Source organism: Quercus suber, unplaced genomic scaffold (assembly GCF_002906115.3).
Source record: "Quercus suber isolate HL8 unplaced genomic scaffold, Cork oak 2.0 scaffold_116, whole genome shotgun sequence".
Taxonomy (NCBI): Eukaryota; Viridiplantae; Streptophyta; class Magnoliopsida; order Fagales; family Fagaceae; genus Quercus; species Quercus suber.
The window spans coordinates 775,264-800,059 of NW_027069581.1; the positions used below are offsets into that span (position 1 = coordinate 775,264).

A 24,796-nucleotide genomic window follows, 5' to 3' on the forward strand; every position below is an offset into this window, starting at 1 on the left:
CTATCATCGCTAGCTTCCTAAATATCAAAATATATCTTATTAATAATGCATTTCCTCTCAGAATATGGCACATTGATAAATTTGGAGTATTGCACATTGCCTAGCAAGACATGCTATAGAATCCACCTAGTTTTCTTGAAAAGAATGTATCCATAAGGCACTGTAGGTGACATTATCCATGGAATTCTAAGCGATCAAACAACAAGAAGACATTATAAAACTCTCAAAAGTGAATGAAAGCAGTTCAAAGTATCCATAAGGCACTGTAGGTAACATAAATTAACTCTGAAATCCCAATAACACGTAGTAACCCCTACTAAAACTAAAATAAGTGCAAAAAGAAATAGACATAGAACATAAATAAATAGTTTTCAGAATAAGCCTAATAACACATATCCAATAAACAAAAACTGCCTATCAAGTCTCATCACACTCAATTTTCTCGATCTCTTCGATCCCAATCGCCTTTACCTTTCCTTTCCTTTCCTTCCTTCTAAGCAAACAAAATAGAACAAATAAGAATCAATTTTGTGTTTCAGTCTTCTTTCCTGTTGCTTCCCCTTCTTTCTCCTCCAACAATCTGCCGGCCTCCTCATCCGCCTGTTGCACCTTTTTCTGCGCCTCAGCCGCCTTAAGAGCCTGCAACTTGGAATGATTGTAATACGCCACACCCAGAAATGCCAATCCATACCCAAACAAATTAATAGGGGTCACAGTGTCCTTAATCACCGACCAAGAGAAAGCGATCAACAGCCAGTCCTTAACAACACCGGCCACATTCATTGTCAAAGCCGAAGTCTTCCCCACCAGCAAAAACACGGCCAAATTCAGAGCAAAAGCGCAAAGCGAATTTGTCCCAAAGATAACAAAATCGAGATGGAAACTCGAGGTGTCTCTCAACAAAGGGTACTCCATAACCAACCAAGGGAAACACAAGAAAACAAGACAACAAGGCGCAACATAGTAAAGCGAAGTGATGGGGTTCAAACTAATACCTCTGGAATTCAACAAAATCTGGATCATCACCAAACGGGTGGCCTCAAAAGCCACAGCCAACAGCTGCAGCATAACCCCAAAAGAATCGAACTTTGCCTCCCCATAAGCCGCGATTGCGACGCCGAAACTGATCGAGAGCATGTTGACCATGGTGTCTGATTTGAAAGAGTCCTTCTTGAACAAAACCCCGATGGAGTAAACCGCGACGGGCATGAGAGCCTTGAGCATTTGGATGAAGGAGACAGAGAGGTAGATGTAAGTGGAGTTGGAGAACCAGAGGGAAAGGGAGTAGAGAGCTCCAATGGGCACCACAGATTTGAGGTAAAGGTCGCGAGTCATGGTGGATGGGAGCTCCACGACCTTGAAAACTTTGACGAGAAGGTAAGCGAGGAAGGAACAGAAGGACATGTGGATCATGGTTAGTGAGATCGGGAATGGCCAGTTGTAAAGCTTGCGGTCGAGGATGTACTTGTTGTACACGATGACGGAGAAGCTGAGGAAGATCCAGATTGCTACGTAGGTGTAGGAGAGAAGGACCTTTTTCACAACACTTTCGGAAAGTGCCATTTTTTTTTGTGTTTGTGAGTTTTGTGGGATTTGGGAAAAAAATGGGAAACCCTTACCTGAAAATTGGGAAAATTTTGAGGTTTGGGGATGTGGGGGTGGGGGGTGAAGGGTTAAGGTTTGCTTTTTAAGATGGTTTGTGGAGATTTGAGAGATTTTGGGTTAGGTTTGTGTCTTTGTAGGGGTGAAGACTTTGAACGAGACGAGATCAGAGAAAGACGAGTTGGGAGAAGAAAGAGGTGTGAAGGAGAGAGCAGTAATGGAGTAGAATATGGGCTTAAAAGTTAATGGGCTTTTATTGTGCTCATTAACCTAGTACTTTTTTTTTTAATTAATCAAAAAATAAAGTATTTAAATTTTAGAAAATCAATGTATTTTTTTTTATAATGAATAATAAGACAATTTTAGAAAAAAATCTATTTAATTGGAAATAACCCTTTTTTGGGTATGTAATAAAGCGACTGATTTCTTAATAAAGATAATCACTAAGATATAGCTAAGCATGAAGGCAGATTTAGAAAGAGAAAATCTAGGTAGAATAAAAAATATCACAATAACTTCACAATATCTTTATTTTTAATTATGATGGATCTTAGTCTCATATATATAATTTTTTTTATAAGAAATTTACCACTCAATTATAGTGAAAATGTACCTTATCACTTTCTTTACCGGTTGAATTCGTTTGGATCCCAACTTGATACAAAGTTACAAACAGCAAAGACATTTAGTGGTTTATGACTTTTTTTTCGATTAATTTTTATGTGCTTTCAAACTTCTTTTAATGCAGAACGGTGTCGCAATTAAGAAGAAAAGTCGTTAAAGAAGTAGTCACAGACTTAACTGCAAGTTGTTTTTTTTTTTTTATATTAACTGCAAGTTGTTCGTATAATTTAATACCATATTTAATAAAGAAGACTAATTTTATTACTACTATAATAGAAACAAACATAAAAATTAAAATTAGATGTAAATGCACGAACCAGAAAAAATAAAGAGGTAATGAACAAAACGTATTGGATCTTGCAAATAAAGTCAAAGAAGCTGGCAACTCGATCGTACCAGATTTTTTTGCAAGCCCAATCCAAAATAGCCACCTAAGACGTTGACAGATCAACAAAATGGAGGTGAAAAACCGACCACAAATGATAATAAAACCCTTCTGCCGAGAAATGCTACCCACAAAATTTTCATAACAATTTAACAAGAAATTTTATATGGTATGTTATTATTTGCTGTTACTAGTTAGTAAGAAAGTGTTTTTAATAATGGATTCAAATTAAAAACATGTAACAAGCTACTAATTAGAATTTATTGTAAAATTATTATAAAAATAATATAGACATGGCACTTCTCTTGCTATATAATATGGAGTACTATTTTATATTGGGTCCAATAAAGATGTCAAATATTTGTTAACAAACAATTTTTAAAAAGTTTTGATTTCATTTTTATAGAAAATCTATAAAAATAATAATTTAAAGAATCAAATTTTTTTTTTCTTTTCTTATAAAATGTTTCTAAAAATATTTTCTTTCCTTAACAATAAGCTCTTTTGTTTCTCAAAGAAGCTCTTGTCTTTTAGAAACTTAAAGATAAGCCCTTGATAGAACTACACCTGTCCCTTTTTTTTTTTTTAAGAGAAGCCCAATTTTTTTGTTTGGGGGCCTCAATTAGGCAAATTAAGACCTTTTTTTTCTTTTTCTTTTCTTTGTTTTCTTTTTTGGATTAATAAGTTAGGAATGATTGAAAGTGTAAACAAAGCCAGCTTGAAATCTTGGGCGGAGAAAGGTGATAGTTTCATTGCGTGATTGTCATTGTTTCTTCTCACATGAGACTTGGTTTGAATTTCTCAAGTGCAATGTTAATGCCCCTTTGCATAGTTTTGCAAAAGTAGTAAATTGGAATTGCGGGAACTGTACATGGAAGAAAATAAAAATTAATTGAAGAAGGTCACATTTACTTTCTTTGTGATGACTAAAACGTAACGAGTCTTCCTCAGTTTAGTGCGTGTTTAGCGCGCTTAGAGGTGTGTCCCACAAGTTCATTTAGCCATTGGTTAAACAATGTGTATATAAATCTTGAACTCCGCTAATGCATTGACATTTTGCCACACTCTGAACGAGGTGGAAGAGTCTTCCCTTTCATCTAAAACGATCTCACTACTTTTCAACTCATCCAGTGGCTGTGGATGGGATGCTCATGCCCACCAAAATGGACAACTAAATAAAGTGTGAGAAGCAAGTGTATAAGAAACAAGTAACATGTAGCTTTCTTAGCCAAACTTGTACCAAAAAATTAAGAAAAAATTATGGCGCTTGTGTCAAATATGTGACCACATAATTAAGAGTCCTAATGGGCGTCTATGAAGTATGGATTGGGGATTTAGATAGGAGGAATTACCGTAAGGGCTCAATCGGACGAGAATAATAAAGTGTTTGGCCATGACTTACCTACAAGAAATGAAGAACCTACTTTCTAGATTGAGGATCAACTTGTGGGGGTTGGTCTCAGATCCTCTAAAAGTTAAGTTATAATGTTTTAATTGAAGAAGAAACTAACTTAGTGATTTTAAGTATTGAGTATATATATTTTATAAGCAATTGCTAGTGGGGTTCATCTACACTTTCCTACAAAGTGGGGAAGTTTTGACAATCTAATTTCCCCTCAAGTCAGGGATGTGAATGCAAGGTAGGCTCTTCAAGGCTACAAGTGAAAGTTCCTTATCTTGTAATTTTAAATTTTAAATTACTAGTAGGTATGTAGTAGTAAATAGTATATGTAATAGGTTTTCACATTAAAACGTCATTTTGACCAACCTAATATTGAATAAAATATTACATTCAAACACGTTGTGGTAGTAGGGTTGTTCATTAAACTCACGAACAAGATGAAACCGACCTGACCCAACCTAACTTGATGTCTCGAGTTGGTTTTCGTGAATTGATGGATTAGGTTAGGTTGAAATTTTATTTTGAGTCTTAGGTTAGGCCAGATTTGGGTTAACAGTTTTTTTTAACCTATCGACCTAACCTGACCCACCATGTAAATAAGTTTATTTTATTATCTTTATTTTAATTTTTTTAGTTTGATTAATTTTTTTTTATTTTAAGAATTAGTTTTGATAACTTTGGAATATAAATTAAGCATATTAGATGAATCGTAATAGTTTATTTATAAAAGTGTTTAAATAGTTGATGAAACCAAATTTTTACAATGTATAAAACATGTATGCACAATCCTCCTACTCATATGGGTTTGGTTCAATTGGTTTCTATACATTTGATAAGTTTGATTGGATTAAAAATTTCTCAAGACAATGGTAAGTAGGGTTGAAAAAACCTACCAACTAAATCCAACCCATGCACACCTCTAATTGTGGGTGGCACTATCCTAATTAGCTCGATCACTATTCATATTGTTAGTTTGCTACCAATCTCCAAATTTCAGCCCTCATTCTAGGAAGATCTAACTGCTCCTAGCTTCCACTTTCTTGGGCAAAAGAAGTGGAACTGTAAACTTTTTAACCGAATCGGACTATTTGACCATTTTGATAGGATGCTGCCTCAATTTTAGCACAAAAAGTTAGGATGAAGCAACTGTTCAATTTATTAGATTTGCATTGCTATAAGAGAAACACATTTGCCACAGCCAACTTGGATTGCAAGGGCCTGTAAGTCCTCCTTCCTCCTTGAGCTCTCAATATTCTGTGTCTTTCCTCTTCCACACAATAGTGTGAGATTTGCAAGTAATGAGATGACTAGAGAAGCAAAAATGACTTCATTATACATTTTACTATATAAACCTTAGAAACTAATATATCACTGATCACCAAAAAAAATAAATAAATAAATCATGCATTTATTTATTAATTGTTGAAGTAACACAAATCACACACACACACACACCAAAAAAAGACACTTATCATGAAACCAACTACATTCATTGTCATGTCAATTTGTAAGTTCTTCTTATGAAATTTGTAGTAATTTTAGCATTTTTTTTATGTAATTTAATTTCTTGCTCAAAGAAACATATTTAGACTATCAATTACCTTGTAATCCATTGGTACAAGCTTGCAATTAAGCGACATAGATTGGAATAGGTGAAGAATTTTAACAATCTTAAATGATAGTAATTACAACAAATCAACAATTAATCAATTATGATGATATTCTCGCGTTTACCCCCATTTTGTTAGAAATTGAAATTCTCATGTTTTTATCTTCGAGTTTTGTCACTTTTGTGGCCATTCAGCGGAGCAGCCTGGCCTGGCCCAAAAGCCCCAAATCAAACATGGGGTGGGCTATGATTGACTTATTGGATCTCTTATTCTATTTTAAGCTCAAAGCCTCAAATGTATGCTCAGACCCTCAAGGCCCAGCTTGGAAGTTGCAATCCCACTCCTTCCCCCTCAGGTTGCTTTTGAGTTTTGACTTGCTTTGGCTACTTTTTTGTGGCCCGTTGAGACTACAAAGGCTAGAAAATAACATTGTTAACAAGAATATTACTTTCTTTAATGGAGAGCTTTAATCTGAGTGAGTAAGTGATAGACAGACAGGTGGTTTGGGAGCAAGAACAAAATGTTGAACAGTTTAACTTTTATATCATATTTCTGTAGAAAACATCTTTGTGACAGTTGCATTAGAATAGCTTATCTTATGCAACCTTTTTCTTTTGCTTTAGTTGTGCTATGTTATTCAATATATTAAAATCTATTAGTATTTTTTGATGTCACAATTGAATAGAATTGGTGTTTTATCAATTTTCATGCCAAAAGTATTGGTAGACTACAATGAAGCCTCAACCATATCACACCAAATTAAAGACCATCTTTCCATCTCAAGGCCCCCCCAAAAAAAATGATTCCTTGCGGTTGGATTCCAAAGTCACTTTTGACAATATTGGAATCTCAAGGCCTAAAAGAACAGAAAAAGCCTGGAATGTGCCCATCTCTTTCTCATCATCAGGCAGAAAAGAAAAAACAGCGAAAATTTTATAAAATAATTGATCATATAAAATGTTATATAATATCACCACCCCACTAACACAAAGACCAATTGCCATAAAAAAATAAAAAATAAAAAAACCCAGTCAGGAGTCAATTCAGAAACCACAAGACACGAACAACGCGCTTCTCACCTAACAGGTAACAGTGATTGCCATATGCATAAAGTTGACGTCATTTCACACTAACGTGTTACGTGGAGCACACCTTCTTTATTTGCTCCGTACAGGTGTGTGAGCTAACTTTTGCATTTCCTGTGCGCCGCACCCACATTCTTTTTTCTTTTCTTTTTTTTTTCTTTTTTTTTTTTAATTTTTCTCTCTCCCTGTCATATTTTGCATATTGTAATGGGAAGCTGAGTCATCAGGCCATTTATTTTAGGGTTGCTTTAGAGCCCTTGAGGTTTGAAGTAGCTCAAAGCTGTTTCAAAACATGGACAGCTTATGCTTCCACTCGTTTATGGATGTGTTATGGTTTATGATGATGGAGGAGCAGTGGGAACAAAGTCGGGTTGAGAAGTTTATTATGATTGCATGGGCCATGTGGACAAATAGGAATGAATGCAGAAATTGGGGTGTGAAAAAACCAAGTCAGGTGATGTTGTAGTGGTCTTTGGGCTATTGAGGGGAGTACCAAGCATGCTCAGCACAACCAGGTGGTATGTCGCCCTTCATAGCTACGAGCTGGACCCCCTGCCTCCTAATTGTTACAAAATAAATATGGATGGTGCTATGTTTAAGGATCAAAAAGCAGCATGTGTTGGGGTGCTAATTCAAGACGCATAAGGCACGCTGATTGGGGCCTGTAGTAAGTGGATCATGGCTCCCCTGAGGGACATTGAAGCTAAGGCAAAAGCTATAGAATTTGGGTTGCAATTTGCAAAGGACTTGTCTATCCAGGAGTTTACTTTAAAAAGTGATTCTCAGACTTTGATAAATGCTTTGTTGGAATTGTCTTCGCCACCCTCATCAATTGCTACTCTGGTGTGTTATTCATTGGCTGCATCCCACACTTTCCATTATGTGGACTTCTCTTTTGTAGGTCATAGTGGCAATAGGCTAGCCCATTTACTAACAAGACATGCTTTAGGCATTGCTGATTTTTCAGTTTGGGTTGAAGAGGTTCCTTGTTTCTTAGAACAAGCTCTTGCCCAGGATGTAATTGTTGCTTTCTAGTATTAATATTAGTTTGACAGTATTTCCAATATAAAAAAGGTAGCCATATAGCTCAATCTTAAGTGGAAAATCTAAGAAACATCACATAAAGTATTGTACCTAAGTTTTGTCAAATTATTATTATCCTTGCTATGTACAATAAATTTTAAGTTGCATTGTAAGTTTCTAACTCACCCGGAGCAAGGGGGAGAAGCATTCAAATTTCAAAGTAAGAGTGGCTAAATTATTTTTGTAATAAAGTTAGAATAAAAGAAAAAATTTCTCAAAAAAATAAAATAAAAGAAAAAATTTATAAAAATATCATAAAGCCTTCCATTTACCTACTTATATCTCACTTGAAGCCAAACTATTACCAACAATATATAAATTTGAATTTTTTTTAGAATTATTATGAACTTTTTTTGAACAATAGATAACTTTCTCTTATGTGAAACATTTGTAAAAAAATTAAAAAGAAGTACTACGTTCATAACATTTTCACAACACTTAACGAATTATATGTGGTATGTTGTTATTGATTCTAATTTGAATTCACAATTTAAATTACTTTTTTGCCCACCTGTAACAATCAATAACAACCTATTACTTACGTTTTTTTTTTTTTTTTTTTTTTTAATGNTAAAAATGAGTGTAGAATAATTTATGGTCCTCCAATTTTTTCTTTTTAGAAGAGTGGGTTTATAAATATTGAATTATCGAAAAAAAAAATTTTGTTAACAGGTACTTGTTTAGGAAATATTTTTAAGGCATGTTTAGTAAACTGTAACAGCAATTACATAAAAATAGAAATATGTATTACAAGGAATACAAGATGATGTAATGTAATAGAATCTCGAAGACAATAGAATAAAAGCATTTTAAAACAAACTTAAGGTATATTTTAGGAAATATTTTATTTGTATAATTATATTTCCTAAAAATAATATTTTTAAATTTGAAAGCAAGATTAGTTATTTTTTATGATTTTTTTTTTAATTGTTATATGCATATGGAAAGTTTGTTTATTTGAAAATATATTAATTTTATAAACTAATACACTTACTAAGGAATAACTATTCATTTCTAAAAGGGATATAATAGTTATTCCTCATTTTAAAGAATAATTATTCATAAAGAATGATTATTTTTTGTAATAAAAATATAACTTAACTCTTGAATAGCTATACTATCTATTACGATCTACCAAACTTACCCTTAATAATTTTTAAAAAATTATTAATTTTTTAAAATGATTTTTTTTTAGATTTTTCGTAGTATAAAAAATTTCTTAAACAAATGTTTTAAGGGCAGTTGTTAAACAAATTCAAAAAATAAAAATAATATTTTTACTAATGAAAAACAAGTCTAGTTTACTAGCTATATCCAACTTTTGTTTAATTATTATGGGCAAGACTTAGGCATAGTACTTAAGTGCGATTCATCAGGTTCCCATTTTAAGATTCTGCCATTTTTCCTTATGAGATTGAAGTATATTTTTAGTTAAGTAGTCATATGATCAGCAGAGGTTGTTGAGCAACCCTGCTAGGTCCAATGAGTCTTTTAAGCTAGAACTGTCAAAGGCTTGGGAATCCTCAAACAATTAATGCCTTGAAGATGGTTATTAGGTTAGAGGATCCCATGGTAGTGTTTTTGTTGGAAACAAAATCAAATATGGACTGGGTAAAAATTGTTCGTGATCAGTGTGGGTTTAAAGATAGCTTTATTGTTCCAAGCGAAGGTTTAAGGGGCGGTCTGACTTTATTTTGGAAGTCAAAGATTAAGGTAGTGGTTCAAAATTCTTCACCCTCCTATATAGATGCAGTAGTGGAAGGGGGTAACAGTTTGGGTTATTGGCACTTGATTGGATTTTATGGCCACCTTGAGACCACCCGTAGGGCTGAATCTTGGTGTTTACTTAAGTCACTTAGAGGGTCGTCTCATTTGCCTTAGCTAGTGGTAGGGGACTTCAACGAGATCAAATGTCAATCAAAAAAGGAGGGGGGGGGGGGGGGGGAGCTCCTAGGCCTAAATGGCAAATGGCCCGGTTTAATGAGGCAATAAATTTTTGTGGGCTTAAGGAAGTGGGGTTTTTGGGACCGATATTTACATGGCTATATCAAAAAAGGGATGGCACGCAGATAAGGGAAAGATTGGATAGGGCTCTAGCTTCTTCAAATTGGCACTCTCTATTCCCATCAGCTAAACTCTCTCATAAAACATCTTCTGTATTAGACCACAACCCGTTGGTGTTGCACTTCTTCCCTGTATAGAAATGGCAGAAGCATAAGAAATTTTCAGGTTTGAATCCATGTTGATTAAGAATGCTAGATGTGAGAGAGTTGTCTCTGAGGCATGGGAGGATGGTTTGTGCATGGCCTATGACTTTTCGATCCTATCTTGCATGAAGACGTGTAGGAACAAGTTGGAAGTTTGGGACTAGTCTGAGTATGAGCACGTGGGAAAAAAGATAGCACAACTTCAAAAACGCCTGGAGTTTTTGGAGGTGCAGCCAACTTCATTAGAGGTTATTAAGGAGATGAGAGAGACAAGAGTTTATATGAATTGTTGATTAGAAAGGGAGGATGCCATGTGGAAGCAAAGGTCGAGATTGAATTGGTTTAGGGATGGTGATCGTAATACACAATTCTTCCATACAAAAACCTCAGCTCGATTTCAGAAAAATTTGGTAGAAGGGGTATTTGATTCAAATGAAGTTTGGCGGTTGAACATAGTGACAATGAAAAGTTTTTCTTTGATTACTACTTTAAGTTATTTAATTCTTCATGCTCTTCGGACTTCACAGAAGTTTTGGAGGCCTTGCAGCCTAAGGTGACACAGGCCATGAATTCAAGCTTAATTAAGGAATTTCATACAGGTGAGGTGCATAAAGCTCTTAAATAGATGTGCTCATTGAAAGCTCCTGGCCCTGACGATATGCCACCCCTTTTTTCCAAAATTTTTGGCCTATTGTGGAAAGTTTAGTTACCAAAACAGCTTTGATTTCCTAAATCATGGCACCACTCTGCCAAGATTTAACGAAACCCACATTGTGTTAGTTCCTAGAACAAACTGTCCATAGAGAGTGGCTGATTATAGGCCTATAAGTTTGTGTAATGTCATTTATAAACTTACCTCTAAAACTCTTGCAAATAGGCTTAAAAAAATACTTCCCTCTATTATTAGTGATACTCAAAGTGCCTTTGTAAATTGTATACTAATCACTAATAATGTTTTGGTGGCTTTTGAAACGATGCACCATATTAATATGAGGAAGACAGGGGCTATTGGGGAGATGACCCTCAAGTTTGATATGAGTAAAGCCTATGACAGAGTAGAGTGGGCTTGCCTGGACAATATAATGGAGAAATTGGGATTTCATCCAAGGTTGCGAGGTTTAATGATGCAATGTATTTCTTCAGTCACTTATGCTATCCGAATTAATGGTAAACCAAGTGGGCAGATTATTCCCTCCTATGGACTACACCAAGGAGATCCTCTTTCCCCCTATTTATTCTTGATTTGTGCTGAAGGCCTTTCGGCCTTAATAAAAAAAGTTGTGGTTGAGGGTTATATGGAGGGCATTTCGGTGTGTAGGAGGGGACCTTGTTTGTCTCATCTATTTTTTGCAAACAACAGTCTAATCTTTTGCAAGGTTCTCAAGATTTATGAGCAAGCATCAAGCCAGCGACTTAATCGGGCCAAAACTTCTCTTTTCTTTAGTTGCAACATAGTAAAAGAGATCCAAGATGAGATAAAATTAAGATTTGGTGCTCAAGTAATTAGAAAGCATGAGAAGTACTTGGGGCTACCATCCTTAGTAGGTAGGAATAAGAAAAATACTTTTAAAGAAGTCAAATTGGCGAAGATATTAGCAAGGTGGAAGGAAAAGCTTTTACCTAAGGCAGGGAAGGAGATTTTAATTAAAGCTATAGCCCAAGCAATCCTGACTTATACGATGAGTTGCTTTAAAATCCCTAATTCCCTATGTGAGGAGATGATGAGCTTAATCAAGAACTTTTGGTGGGGGTAAGGTAAAGAGGAGCGAAAAATGGCATGGATTAGTTAGGAAAAATTTTGTGCTCCCAAAGCATGTAGGGGCATGGGTTTTAAGCAATTAAAGGAGTTCAATCTGGCTATGCTAGCTAAATAGGAGTCGAGGTTGCAATCTAGGGTTGATTCCTTGTTGTTTCGAGTATTTAAGGCAAAATACATCCCAACTAGTGATTTCAATGTCGTTAGCTTAGGAAGTAATCCATCCTATGCCTGGAGGAGTCCAATGGCATCCCAGGCAGTGGTGAAGGATGTAGATGGCAAGTGGGCAATGGGCGCAGCACTCGGATCTGGCTGGACAAATGGCTACCTTCGCCTTCTACATATAAAGTGTCTTCCCCGGTTTCAATCCTCCCTCGGGATGCTTGGGTTGAAACACTAATAGATTGGAAGCACGGCACATGGAAGTGTGAGTTGGTCTGACAAGTTTTCATCCCCCATGAAGCAGACATTATTTGTGGTATTTCTTAAGTGCAAGTCTGCCTATAGATAGGCTAGTCTGGGCTCCAACTATGAATGGTCGTTTCAGTGTTTGGAGTGATTACAAGATAGCTAAGAAGTTAGGTCCGAGAGCTGTTACTGGGAAAATGTCTGATGGTACTCGCCTAAGGAGTTTTTGGAAGCAACTTTGGAGGTGCAATGTCCCTTATAAGGTTCACCACTTCACTTGGAGGGCTTGCAGAGACATTTTACTTACGAAGGAGAACTTGGTTCATCGTAAAGTCCTAAGGGATAGCTGCTGTGAAGAATTTCAATGGGAAGCTGAGTCATCAGGCCATTTATTTTAGGGTTGCTTTAGAGCCCTTGAGGTTTGAAGTAGCTCAAAGCTGTTTCAAAACATGGACAGCTTATGCTTCCACTCGTTTATGGATGTGTTATGGTTTATGATGATGGAGGAGCAGTGGGAACAAAGTCGGGTTGAGAAGTTTATTATGATTGCATGGGCCATGTGGACAAATAGGAATGAATGCAGAAATTGGGGTGTGAAAAAACCAAGTCAGGTGATGTTGTAGTGGTCTTTGGGCTATTGAGGGGAGTACCAAGCATGCTCAGCACAACCAGGTGGTATGTCGCCCTTCATAGCTACGAGCTGGACCCCCTGCCTCCTAATTGTTACAAAATAAATATGGATGGTGCTATGTTTAAGGATCAAAAAGCAGCATGTGTTGGGGTGCTAATTCAAGACGCATAAGGCACGCTGATTGGGGCCTGTAGTAAGTGGATCATGGCTCCCCTGAGGGACATTGAAGCTAAGGCAAAAGCTATAGAATTTGGGTTGCAATTTGCAAAGGACTTGTCTATCCAGGAGTTTACTTTAAAAAGTGATTCTCAGACTTTGATAAATGCTTTGTTGGAATTGTCTTCGCCACCCTCATCAATTGCTACTTGGTGTGTTATTCATTGGCTGCATTTTTTTTTTTTTTTTTTTTTTTAATGAGTTATCACTAAGAATTTGTTGTAAAAGTGTTGTGAAAATGTTATAAATATAACATTTCTCAAAATTAAAAGAATAAGATAAAACATTTTATTTACCTTACTCTATATCTTATTATAGTTTAAATAGAGTTAAAAAAGAGAGGATGGAGTTAAGTAAATTGTACACTTTCTATAAATAAAAAATTCTAAATAAAAAAATTCTAAATTTTACATATAGTGACTAAAATTGCTCAAATTGATTGGGTTGGTATGGGTTTTGGGCCATTGATTGATCGGTATATTCAACTAAAATTTAAATAAAATTTAAGAATATAAAAAATTAAGATGATTAAAAATCAATAACTTAAAAACCACTAACAAGCCACCAAACATCAAACATGTTTTTTTTTTTTTTTTAATAATCAAACATGTTATATTATTAATTATTAATAATTTAAATGAGATACCAATTTCCAAACATGTTAAATTATTTTTTGATAAAGATATGTTAGATACATTGATTCAATCCCCCCCTTATTTTTCTAAATCTCTACGATGGATTCAAAGAATGGATAGTCTTTGAAACAATCTGATATTTTAGGTATCTAATTTAACAAAACAAAGGTAATCATTCCAAATCCAGAAACAATCCTAATTCTTTATGACTGTAATTGCACAGCTTCATCAAGAGATAAGTTGATACTTTCAAAACAACCATCAAGTCAACCAAATTCCACCATAGATTTAGCAAAAGTAATAATAAAAAATTTATAAAAAAATTCCACCAGCCAAAATATTCCATCAACAAACAAAAATTAATCTCCACGAGCAGAAGAACGAAAATTATATAAAGTTTTTTTTTTCTTTATATAAAGTTAAACTCAGGACCCACCAGATAGAACACCAATATATAAATAAGAAAAGAGTAAGAAAAATTCCAGTTCCACACCTAATTAGACAACTTTAAGAAAAATTCTAGTTCCACACCTAATTAGACAACTTTATTCACAACTCACCCATGTGATGAATTGTGGATAAAATTGTGTAATTGGATGTGAGAACAGAATTTCTCAAAGAACAAAGAAGAAAGGGACACCAATCCTTTACAGCTAGTCTAGCACAATAGTGGCCACAGATTTATTGGCACGTATACATGGTATATATACAAAAGATCAATAAAATTAAAACAACAAAAGAACAAAACTTTAATATATTAGTATATCATCATCAAAAAATATATGTATATTAGTGTATCATTATTCACTCAAAAAGAAATCAAACTTGACGACCCTCCCTAAACCCAAACAATAAAATAAAGTTACCTCACGGTAAAAATTCACAAAAATTCACATATGAGTTATTAAATAAATAAAAATTCACATATTTATTAATAAATTATTTTAAGAAATTTTTATACAATTTTTATGTAAAATATAAAAATTCGTTTATTTTTTTTCTTTTTAAAAAAATATTTTCTAAACCAAAACTCTCAATGTATTTATTAATTTTTTTCAAAAAAAAAAGAATTTAAAATTACAAATAATGGTGGGTCTACTCTAATATGAGGTAATAAATAGATTGAGGGATATTATAAAATTATAACTATAACATTATTTTATTGTCACCAATATCTTTATTGAAACCCAAAAATCCCCAATGAACCATAAAGTCTTTATATGAATAATCACCCAACTTTCTCAGAGTCTCTTTCTCTCTTTTGTCTTCTCCACTGCACTCTCACCCACTAACACAAATAATTACAGAACTCATTAATTTTGCACCTCCAAACAAACCAAATTCAACCCAGATCCACTCTCACATTTTCATGCTCTCAACCCCAAACCCCAAAATCTCTCTCTCTCTCTCTTTTCTAAAGCTCAATCATCATCTTCTTCTTCTTCTTCTTCTACTACTAGTAGTACTTACAGCCATCACTACTTCTTCTTGGGATGGACACAAATACTAAGCCACAGAAGAAGAAAAAATGGTTTCTTGCATTGGGTTTCACTCTTCTAGTCTCCACCATCCTCATATTCCTCACTGTTTTCACTTCTTCAAACCCCTCCACACAGTTCTACCGCCGATCCCATGTGAAAAAACAAGTTCCACACTTTGTGGAATCGAAGTTAGAGGTGTCAGAGACATCCAAGGATTCAGTCCCAAGGTTGGCTTACTTAATCTCAGGCTCAATGGGTGATGGTGAGAGCTTGAAGAGGACGCTAAAGGCTTTGTATCATCCAAGGAATCAGTACGCTGTGCATTTGGACTTGGAGGCCTCAGCAGAGGAGAGGATGGACTTGGCGAGTTTTGTGAGGAACGAGCCGATGTTCAGGGAAGTGGGAAATGTGAGAATGGTTTTGAGAGCCAATTTGGTTACTTATAGAGGCCCTACTATGGTGACTAATACGCTTCACGCGGCGGCGATATTGTTGAAGGAAGGTGGAGATTGGGATTGGTTTATCAACTTGAGTGCTTCGGATTATCCCTTGGTTACACAAGATGGTATGGGAACTTGAACCCCCTGGTGATAAAATTTTGGATTTTTTGCTTCTGGGTGTCATCAACAAGGTCTTTTTATATTTTAAATTATGTTGCTTTGGTATTGATGTTTTTAATTTGTGAAATGGGTATTTGAGACTTTGAGTATTTTGGTCTATTTCTTTTTGGGGGGGGTCATTCATCATTGTCTATGTTTTTTTTTTTTTTTTATGGGAGTGGGAACTGGTGCATATACAATTTTTTTGGTTCTTCCGGGATTGGTTTGATGAATTCCAAATTTGAGACCATTTATAGGAAATTTATTGTTACTAATTGTGCTTATAACTTAACTGCATTAATGCATTCAATTTGGTGTTATATAACGTGGAAAAGCTTATCCGAATCCTTATCTAATTTATATTTCACTAGATATGGTACCGTAATTGGGCATGTTATTTCTAATTTGTCGTTTTTTTAATTAATATTTCCAAAAAGTAAGCTGATGCATTCAATTTTGCAAATTTCTTTTCTGTGTCACAGATCTGCTTCATACATTGTCAGCTATTCCAAGAAACCTTAATTTTATTGAGCATACAAGTGACATTGGCTGGAAGGAGTATTTGGCTCATCCTTTCTCTTTTGTTAGTTATTTTTAGTTTTGCTGGAATTAGTTTGAAAGCAGCACACGAATTGTCTGCAAAATTTGTATACAACTCTGCCTAAAAGGTGCAAATTCTTTGAAATCCTCAGGTATCAGAGAGCCAAGCCTGTTATAATTGATCCAGGTCTATATCGCCTGCATAAATCAGATGTATTTTGGGTCTCAGAGCAAAGGAGTGTACCATCTGCATATAGGCTATTTACAGGTGAGGATATTTGTTTATTGCCTCTCATTACTAAATCTTCATTCCTCCACAGCCACCCTCCCACCCCCTCTTTTTCCTGTGGTGGCACCTACCTACCTAATACTTTTATGCTTTTCACATGCTAGAATGTTAAGATAGAATTTCACAAGTGACTGAATAATTAGGACAACGGAAAGGAAAAAGGGGAATCCCATGACATTGATATCAATAAAAGCTAGTTTTGGTTTAAGTCTAAATGATGCTATGATAATGTGTGAATCAAAATAATTATCTGCATTTCAACAGGTTTAAGGACCCATCCACTAGACAATTTAGCGCACCATGTCTTACATTCAAGGCATTTCTAATGTGTTGATAATTTAAATTGAAGATCCCTGGTCACTGGTTATCTCCATAGCCAGTTTTCTTGAATGGGGGGAGATCCCTCCCATTTAAATCCTTTGATCTCCTCAAATTTTTAGCCAAATTTGTGACACATGGTATCTATTTAATTTTGTGTGGTTTTACATGGGGTTTTTAAGACCATTGGATTTTTAGAATGTAACATTTCTCTCATCTGGTTAAAAATTGGAGGGAATGGGAGGATTAAAGTAGGAGGGGATTCTTAATATTTGTTGCAACTCTCTAGTTGGTTTAGATATACCCTCTTCAAATGTCACTTTTATGTGAAATATTTGAATATTTGTCAGCTGGATTTTAAATATTAATCCTAGCATATTACCTTATATCTAATGATGGACAATGGTCAACTGCTCATTAATTTCCTCAGGTTCTGCTTGGATGATGCTCTCTCGCCCGTTCATCGAATTTTGTTTATGGGGCTGGGACAACCTCCCAAGGATAGTCCTTATGTATTATGCCAACTTTCTTTCTTCACCTGAAGGTTATTTCCACACAGTCATCTGCAATGCCCCGGAGTTCCGGAACACTACTGTAAACCATGACCTCCATTTTATATCATGGGACAACCCTCCAAAACAACACCCTCATTTTCTAACTGTTGATGACTATCAGAGGATGGTAGACAGCAATGCCCCCTTCGCGAGGAAGTTTGGCAGGAATGAGTCGGTACTTGAGAAGATTGATTCTGAGCTGTTGAGCCGCAATGCTGATGGATATGTGCCTGGTGGATGGTTTAATTCTGAAGGAAATGCAAACGTAACTGTGCTACCTCAGGTGATAGCCAACACCACTGAACTTAAGCCAGGTCCAGGTGCTGCAAGGCTCAGACGCCTCATCACTGATTTGTTACATGCAGAGGATTTTCATGAGACGCAGTGCGCTTGACATTTAAAATTCCTGCAAGGCAACTACTGAAAGATGCCTTCTGATACCTTGTAACCACTGGTGGATCATTGCTCCTCATTTTAAATAATAATGGAGGACTTCTAAAAGGACGGATAGCAATGCATTAGGTCCAAGTGGAGAAGGGAAATCATGGCCTTTCCTGAATACACCATTCAGCTTTACCTTCTGTATTTAATACAATATTTTTGTAGCTCAATAGTCCACAGTGTAGGTTCAAATATTAATTCAATGTGACTGAATCATCCTTTCTCAATTTGTTGATGAACTATGCATTCATCTATTTCTTGAATATTTCATATGAGAACCAGTAGTAGTGTAGCCATGGTTATCAAAATCTTGCACGATTTTACGATCTCACCTCACCAAAATGTCTGTTTGGTATGCAAGCTCAAATAACAGTTTTCAGTGTTTAAATACTGAAAATTGTGGGTCCCAAAAAGAAAACTATGTTTGGTAAAAGATTTTTATCAAAAGTGTTTGAGTTACGGTCCTCAATTTAGGGTGTTTAAAACATATATTTTGAAAACTCACTAGTTTTTAGTTTTCAAATAACGTTGCTAAGTGGTCTTTCTCTCTTAATTTTTTTTTCTTTCTTTTTGTCTCTCCTTAGTCCTTAAATACAATATCATTCTTTTCATTACTTAAAAAAAAAACACACACACACACACACACACACATATGTTATTTAAAAAATGGTACCGAACACATTTTTTGCATTATGAGTACTTTAAACGCGTATTTTCAAACTATAGTTTTCACATCATTTTTAATAACAATACTTTAGTACCACTACCAAATAGGCACTTAGAATCACACAAGGATTGTAAAAATTGTAGGATTGTGTAAGATCATATAGGATCATATGGGATCTTACCGATCTTACCAAAACGTAAAAATCATTTTTTTTTTTAAGTTTATCTTTATAAGTTGTAAATTGTAATCTCAAGACGAAGACATTGTATTTCATAAATATATCAACTAAGTGGTGGGACTCATATAGAGATGACTTTCTTGAATTGAAAAATTTTGCTTTAAGAATATTAAGCTTAACATGTAGCTCTTCATGTTATGAAAGTAATTGGAATGCATTTGGAATAGTAAGATCAAATGAGTTTGGTATATTATCCCCCCAAACCCCAGTATAGAATTCTCTATTAAAATTGGTATAACTTTAAGTACACTAAAAAATGAGAAAATCATTTAAACAAAAAAAAAAAAAAATGAATGAGTTGGTATTTGTTGAGTAAAACTTGAAGATAAAAGAGAAAATACATAAATCATCAAATGCAAAAGAAGAAACTGGTTTGAAGAACTTATCTTCAGATTTTGTTGAAGATAATAAAGTTACAATTCTAAAGCCTGCCCTGCCTTTATAAATTAAAAATAAAAATAAAAATAAAAGTTAATTGTGTGTAGTGTGAATGTGTGATCACTATTGTATCATTTGGTTATCAATGTTAGGTGATGATAAGGGTTCAAGACCTGCTGCCAAAGCAAAAAGTGTGCCAGTATTTTGGTACTTGGTTGGTTTCTAATTAAACATCTACTGAACTTTTTAAATACATTGCATTAAAACTTAAATATATTTGTTTCGTTAGTATAGTATAGACATAGCGATGTAGGACATGTAAATTACATCATATGATCAAAATATTTATTTTTTTATGAAGGAATTCATAATTTATGTGATTATTTAACATACAAAGTCACTATCAATGTGTTTTTTTCTTTAAATCTAAAAATATGTTGAATTTTACGATCTACGATCCAATCTTGTAATTCATGATCCTACTTATCTCATGCGATCTTACGTAGGATCTCAATTTTGACAACTTGGAGTGTAGCTATGGAACCTATAGTAATACATGTAGCGGGCCTTAATTTGGTCCAGCCTACATGGTAATCGTCTTGTCTCTATTTCATGGCAAAGAGATGAAGGTAATTTGAAGCAACTCATGGCAAAAGTTGGAAGCGCTTGGATTACTGCTTTGATGAGGACTTCTCTACCTACTTAGGAAATGAGCTTTTCCTTCCATACCTTCAATTTGGACCAAACCCTCTCTTTGATGAAAGCAAAACTCGCCTTTTTTCCCCTCCCCACAAAAGAGGGAAGACCCAAGTACTTCTCGTATTGCTTTATTTCTGGCACTTCTAGCAAATTAATTATGCTTTCCTGAGTATTTGGAGAGGATGCTTTGCTGAAAAATAGGGTTATTTTGTCCTTATTGAGTTTTTGGCCTGAAGCTGCTTCATATGCTGAAAGAATGTCCTGGATATGGTTGCATTCCTGAATTGAAGTCTTGCAAAAGAGAGGACTATCATCTGCAAAAAATAAATGAGTTAGTTTGGGGCCATTTCAACATAAGGAAATGCCTCTGATATGTCCCTCCCAAGCTGCTTTATCAATCAAGGCATGTAACCCTTTAGAACAAAGAAGGAATAAATAGGGTGAGAACAGATCCCCTTGTCTGATGCCCCTTGAAGGAAATATTTTTTCAGTTGGCTCCCCATTTACTAACTGGGAATAAGAGACCGTTGTAATGCACATCATCATCAAATCAACCCACTTTTCATGGAAGCCCAATCTTAGTAGCAATAGCTTTAGAAAAGACTACTCCACCATGTCATATGCTTTGCTCATGTCTAGTTTAAGGGCCATAAACCTTGCTTTTCCTGTTTGGTGCTTCATATAATGGAGAGTTTTGAAAGCCATCAAAATATTATCTGTTATGAGTCTCCTTGCTTGGAAAGCACTTTGGTTCTCTGAAATTATATCAGGAAGTAAGCCCTTGCAGTCTATTTGCTAGCACCTTAGACACCAATTTGTAAATAATATTACATAGGCTAATTGGTCTAAACTCAGAAATTTTTTCTGGACTCTTAACCTTAGGAATGAGGGTTATAAAAGTATGATTGGTCTTAGTAGGCATAGAGCAATTATTAAGATAGTGTAAAACAATAGAGGAAACATCATCACCAACAATAGACTAGTAGGTTTGGAAGAAAGTATGAGGCATAACATCCGGTCCAGGGGCCAAAAGCAGTTCCATGGTTTTGAGAGCTGCTTCCACCTTATCTCTTGTGAAGCTACGGAGTAGTTCTTCGTTCATATCCACCGAAACCATTAGCTGTATCGACTCATAAATTGGGTGGCTCTCATCAGGACAACTAGTGGTGAAGATTTCTTGATAAAAGGATGTTGCTATGTTGCTACTCTTGAAGTTGATGCTTTGATGTGGACCAAATATTTTGATTATTCTGCAGCCCATGAATCCGGTTTCTCTTATATCTTTGTGAAGCTCTATTGTGAAAATATCGGGTGTTGCTGTCACCCGATTGCAAGTATAGTGCTCGGGCTCTCTAAATCCACATCGTGCTCTCCTATCGAGTAACTCATTAATTTCCAGCTTTAGCATTCGGACCTGCTCATATGTAGTGTACTGATATCTTGGTTACAATAAATTAATATAGTGTACTATATTAATTTCACGTGATGATCATGTGCTTAATTTAAGTGACATACTTTTCAATATAAATGAGACAACATCACATGTATATCCTGAGATGAAAAGACAGTATCTCCATCCGTATATTCAAATATGGTAGAAATTTCATTAACCTATTATTAATTTCCTCAAATACCTCTATAATCTTGCTTGTGCAAATTTAAAAGCATGGTGGGTAGATCCTAACACAAAAAAAAGCAATCTCTATTTGTATAGACATGTTATTAACAACCTTGTTCTTTTTTATAAATAAATAAATAAATAAATGAAAAGGCAATAAGAGTGGTGCATTTGATCATATTATATGTGTTTTCAAATTTGAAAATTAAATGACTTAGGAATGCAAATATCTCATAAAAATGCAAAAATGAAAAAACAAATGCAAATGCAAATATCTTTGTTATCAATTTCACTTTTCTTTTTCTTTTCTTTTTTTTATGAGTAATAGGGGGGCGGGAGCGATCATGTGTGATTTACCCCCTTGGGCATAACCATAAGGGCACACTCTGCTAGGAAATGTTAGATTAAGCCATAACTATTGTGATTGAGATGCCATAGACCTCACCCTGGCACCCCAAGAGAGCTAGTAGTAAGGTGCAACACATGAGTGCTCCCACCTCCCATCCTCGGTACCCGCTAGGGTTCGAACAAGGGATCATTGTGCATGCGCGTGAGATCCTTTCCGCTAGGCCACCCCTCCTGGGGTGTATAGTGTGTTTTACTTTGAAAACTCATTATTGGCAACTTTATTTTGGTATGTCATTCATAATTATACGCCACAGAAATAAAATATGGTCTACTTCACTTTTTTGCATAAACCACAAACAAGCATGAATCTAAAATTTGTAAGAAGAAACGCATACCTTGATGCATTCAACTTGTAAACCAAAAAGAATCATACCAATAACTTGAATCAAACTTTGTACTACTTCATCTTCACCTCAATGGCTATATATATGGCCAACAGGCCAAGAGTGTGGGTTGTTCCTTTGTTGATGAATTCCTTGAATCCGTGTAGACGCAAGATGGAGATAGAGGAAAAGACTAATCTTCTTCTCTCTAGTAGCCACCACTCTATCTAAGGTGTCTCCTCTCAACAAACGTGTATTAAGTATTAACACTCAGTTTGTATTGTTGTAAAATGTTTTAAAACAAAACATTATATTGCAAAACATTTTCCTTCGGTAGTTTTGGTGTAACATAAAATAGTTCCATGCACAAATTAAACAATCAAAATTAGTGCCTCCCAAACAACCTTGGTGGCTCTAGCAGGGACGGAGCTATCATTGGACCAAGGGAGCAATGCCCCTCCCCCCCATTTTTTTTTTTTCAAAAAATATTATTATTATTATATATATGTGTGTACTATTTTTAGCAATTTTGTTCAATAAAATTACATTTTGTTTCTCTTAAATAATATCATTGATTCTTTTAAGCATAATGCTATACTTACAAACTTTTTTACAAACTGTTTTGGTAGTAAATTCTTATTGGTTCGCATAATGGGCACACCACTTACACCATTTTTTTACTTACTAGAAGCCACTTATTGTATCAGTAATTTATATAAAAAAAAAACTTATAGTTATAGCATTTTCCTCATTTTAGTAACCATAAAAAAATTTATAGATCTAAAATCTAAAACAAAATAGCTCAACAACAAAAATTACTAGTAGTAAAACTAGAAAAAATAAGCTCAATTAACCAATTTAAAAAAAAATAAACAACCGTGCCCTTAAAAAAAATATAAACAAAAATAATTTTGTTCTTAGCCCCCCCCCCCCCAAAAAAAAAAAAAAAACTCAGGAGCTAAGTAGTAGCAAATCAGAGATTGAAACCACTGCACACAGCGAACAATAAAGTTGTCCCCCCCTCCCCTAACTCAAAGTTCTAGTTTCGTCCCTAGGCTCTAGCCATTGGACACAGCCGACCCAACAGATTTGGAGTCCCAAGGTGATAGCTTCAAATGCGCCTTCTTATTATCACTTACAATAATATTTAACTATTATTTTACATCATAATTTTTTTACAAAATAAAAATCCATTATTCTTACTTTTTTTTTTTTAAGGAACATGCTAAAGGTATAACAAATTTTACTACAAAAAACTTATAAATTAATGTAGCAATGGATGTAACTAGTGACATTTCAAGAAAATAGTAAACGAGTATTTGGATGGTAGATGCTAGGGATCAATATTATAAATTTTACAATATGAGGCTTACAAAAATGTATCACCAATCACAAAATGTAATTCAAATATGCATTTATTAGGTTGTTGAAATCCACAAATCATATTCATTATCATGTCAATTTGTAAAGGCTATGTAGTGAAATTTATAGTATTTCTAGAATTTTCTTATTTGAATTATTGCTTATGATTGGTGATACACTTACTTGTAAAACCTATGCAGCTATGCATTTAAATTTGCATTCTTTCTAGCATTACTCAATTTTTTTTTAGCCTTCTTAAAAATCGAGGTAAAATGTGAAACTAATAAGTTTTTTTATGTCCCCAATAAATATATATATATATATATAAAATCATTTTTTGCTCCCGTATTTAGGGCCTTCCTGGGCCTAGAATATGGCAGCCACCAGATATAACTTGTAGTTGTAGCGGAATCAAAAGAAAAAAATAAAATAAAAAGCCTAGTTCCAATGAGCCTTGGGCACTTGTTATCTCATAATTTCACTAGATTTTATTTAATTACACTAAGTATAGTTTGACTATTTAAATTTGCATTCAACAACTCCATGAAATCATTCTCAGTGAAATATAGTCATAAGGTTATTGTCGCTTTTATTCTCAAAAAAAAAAAAAAAAAAAGGGTTATTGTTGCTTTATTAATGCTATATCTTACGTCTTTGATTCCCCAATTTAATCTCTTGATTATTCTTATATTCTTAGAATTTCCAAGTCTGAAATGCTGAAGGATATGTGCCTGGTGGATGGTTTAATTCTCAAGGAAATGAAAACTTGACTGTGCTACCTCAGGTCATGGCCAACATCACTGAAGGTAAGCCAGGTCTAGGTGCTGAAAGGCTCAAACGCCTCATCACTGGTTTTTCATCAGCAGCGGATTTTCATGAGCAGCATTGCGCTTGATATCCAAAGGAAACTTATCTGAAAGATGCCTTCTGATACCTAGTAATCAATGGTGGATCATTGCTCCTCGTTTCATATAATAATGGACTCCTAAAATGACGGATAACAATAAATTAGGAACTAAGAGGGGAAGTGAAATCACTGCCTTTTCCTGAATACACTATCCAGCTTCACCTTCTATTCCTAAGTACGTAATCTTGCGAAGGAGATAGTAGCTCAATAACCCAGTGTAGGTTCACATATTAATTAAATGTTACTAAATCTGTGAATCATCCTTTCCCAATTTGTTGATGCATTATGCATGCCTTCTATTTCTTGAATATTTAGTAAGTATGTGAACCA

General features: G+C 34.8%; 2 protein-coding genes across 2 annotated transcripts; one reads left to right on the forward strand and one right to left on the reverse strand.

Moving 5' to 3' along the window:
- Window positions 1-250: 250 nt before the first annotated feature.
- On the reverse strand, window positions 251-1,817 carry LOC112008932 (probable sugar phosphate/phosphate translocator At4g32390). Its single transcript, XM_024041300.2, has one exon. The coding sequence runs from the start codon at window positions 1,561-1,563 to the stop codon at window positions 523-525; it is 1,041 nt and encodes a 346-aa protein (XP_023897068.1). The 5' UTR covers window positions 1,564-1,817; the 3' UTR covers window positions 251-522.
- A 13,037-nt stretch (window positions 1,818-14,854) lies between these two features.
- LOC112008982 (beta-glucuronosyltransferase GlcAT14B) lies at window positions 14,855-18,093 on the forward strand. Its single transcript, XM_024041341.2, has 4 exons — window positions 14,855-15,690; window positions 16,207-16,282; window positions 16,417-16,532; window positions 17,302-18,093. The coding sequence occupies exons 1-4, from the start codon at window positions 15,138-15,140 to the stop codon at window positions 17,817-17,819; spliced, it is 1,263 nt and encodes a 420-aa protein (XP_023897109.1). The 5' UTR covers window positions 14,855-15,137; the 3' UTR covers window positions 17,820-18,093.
- Window positions 18,094-24,796: the final 6,703 nt, after the last annotated feature.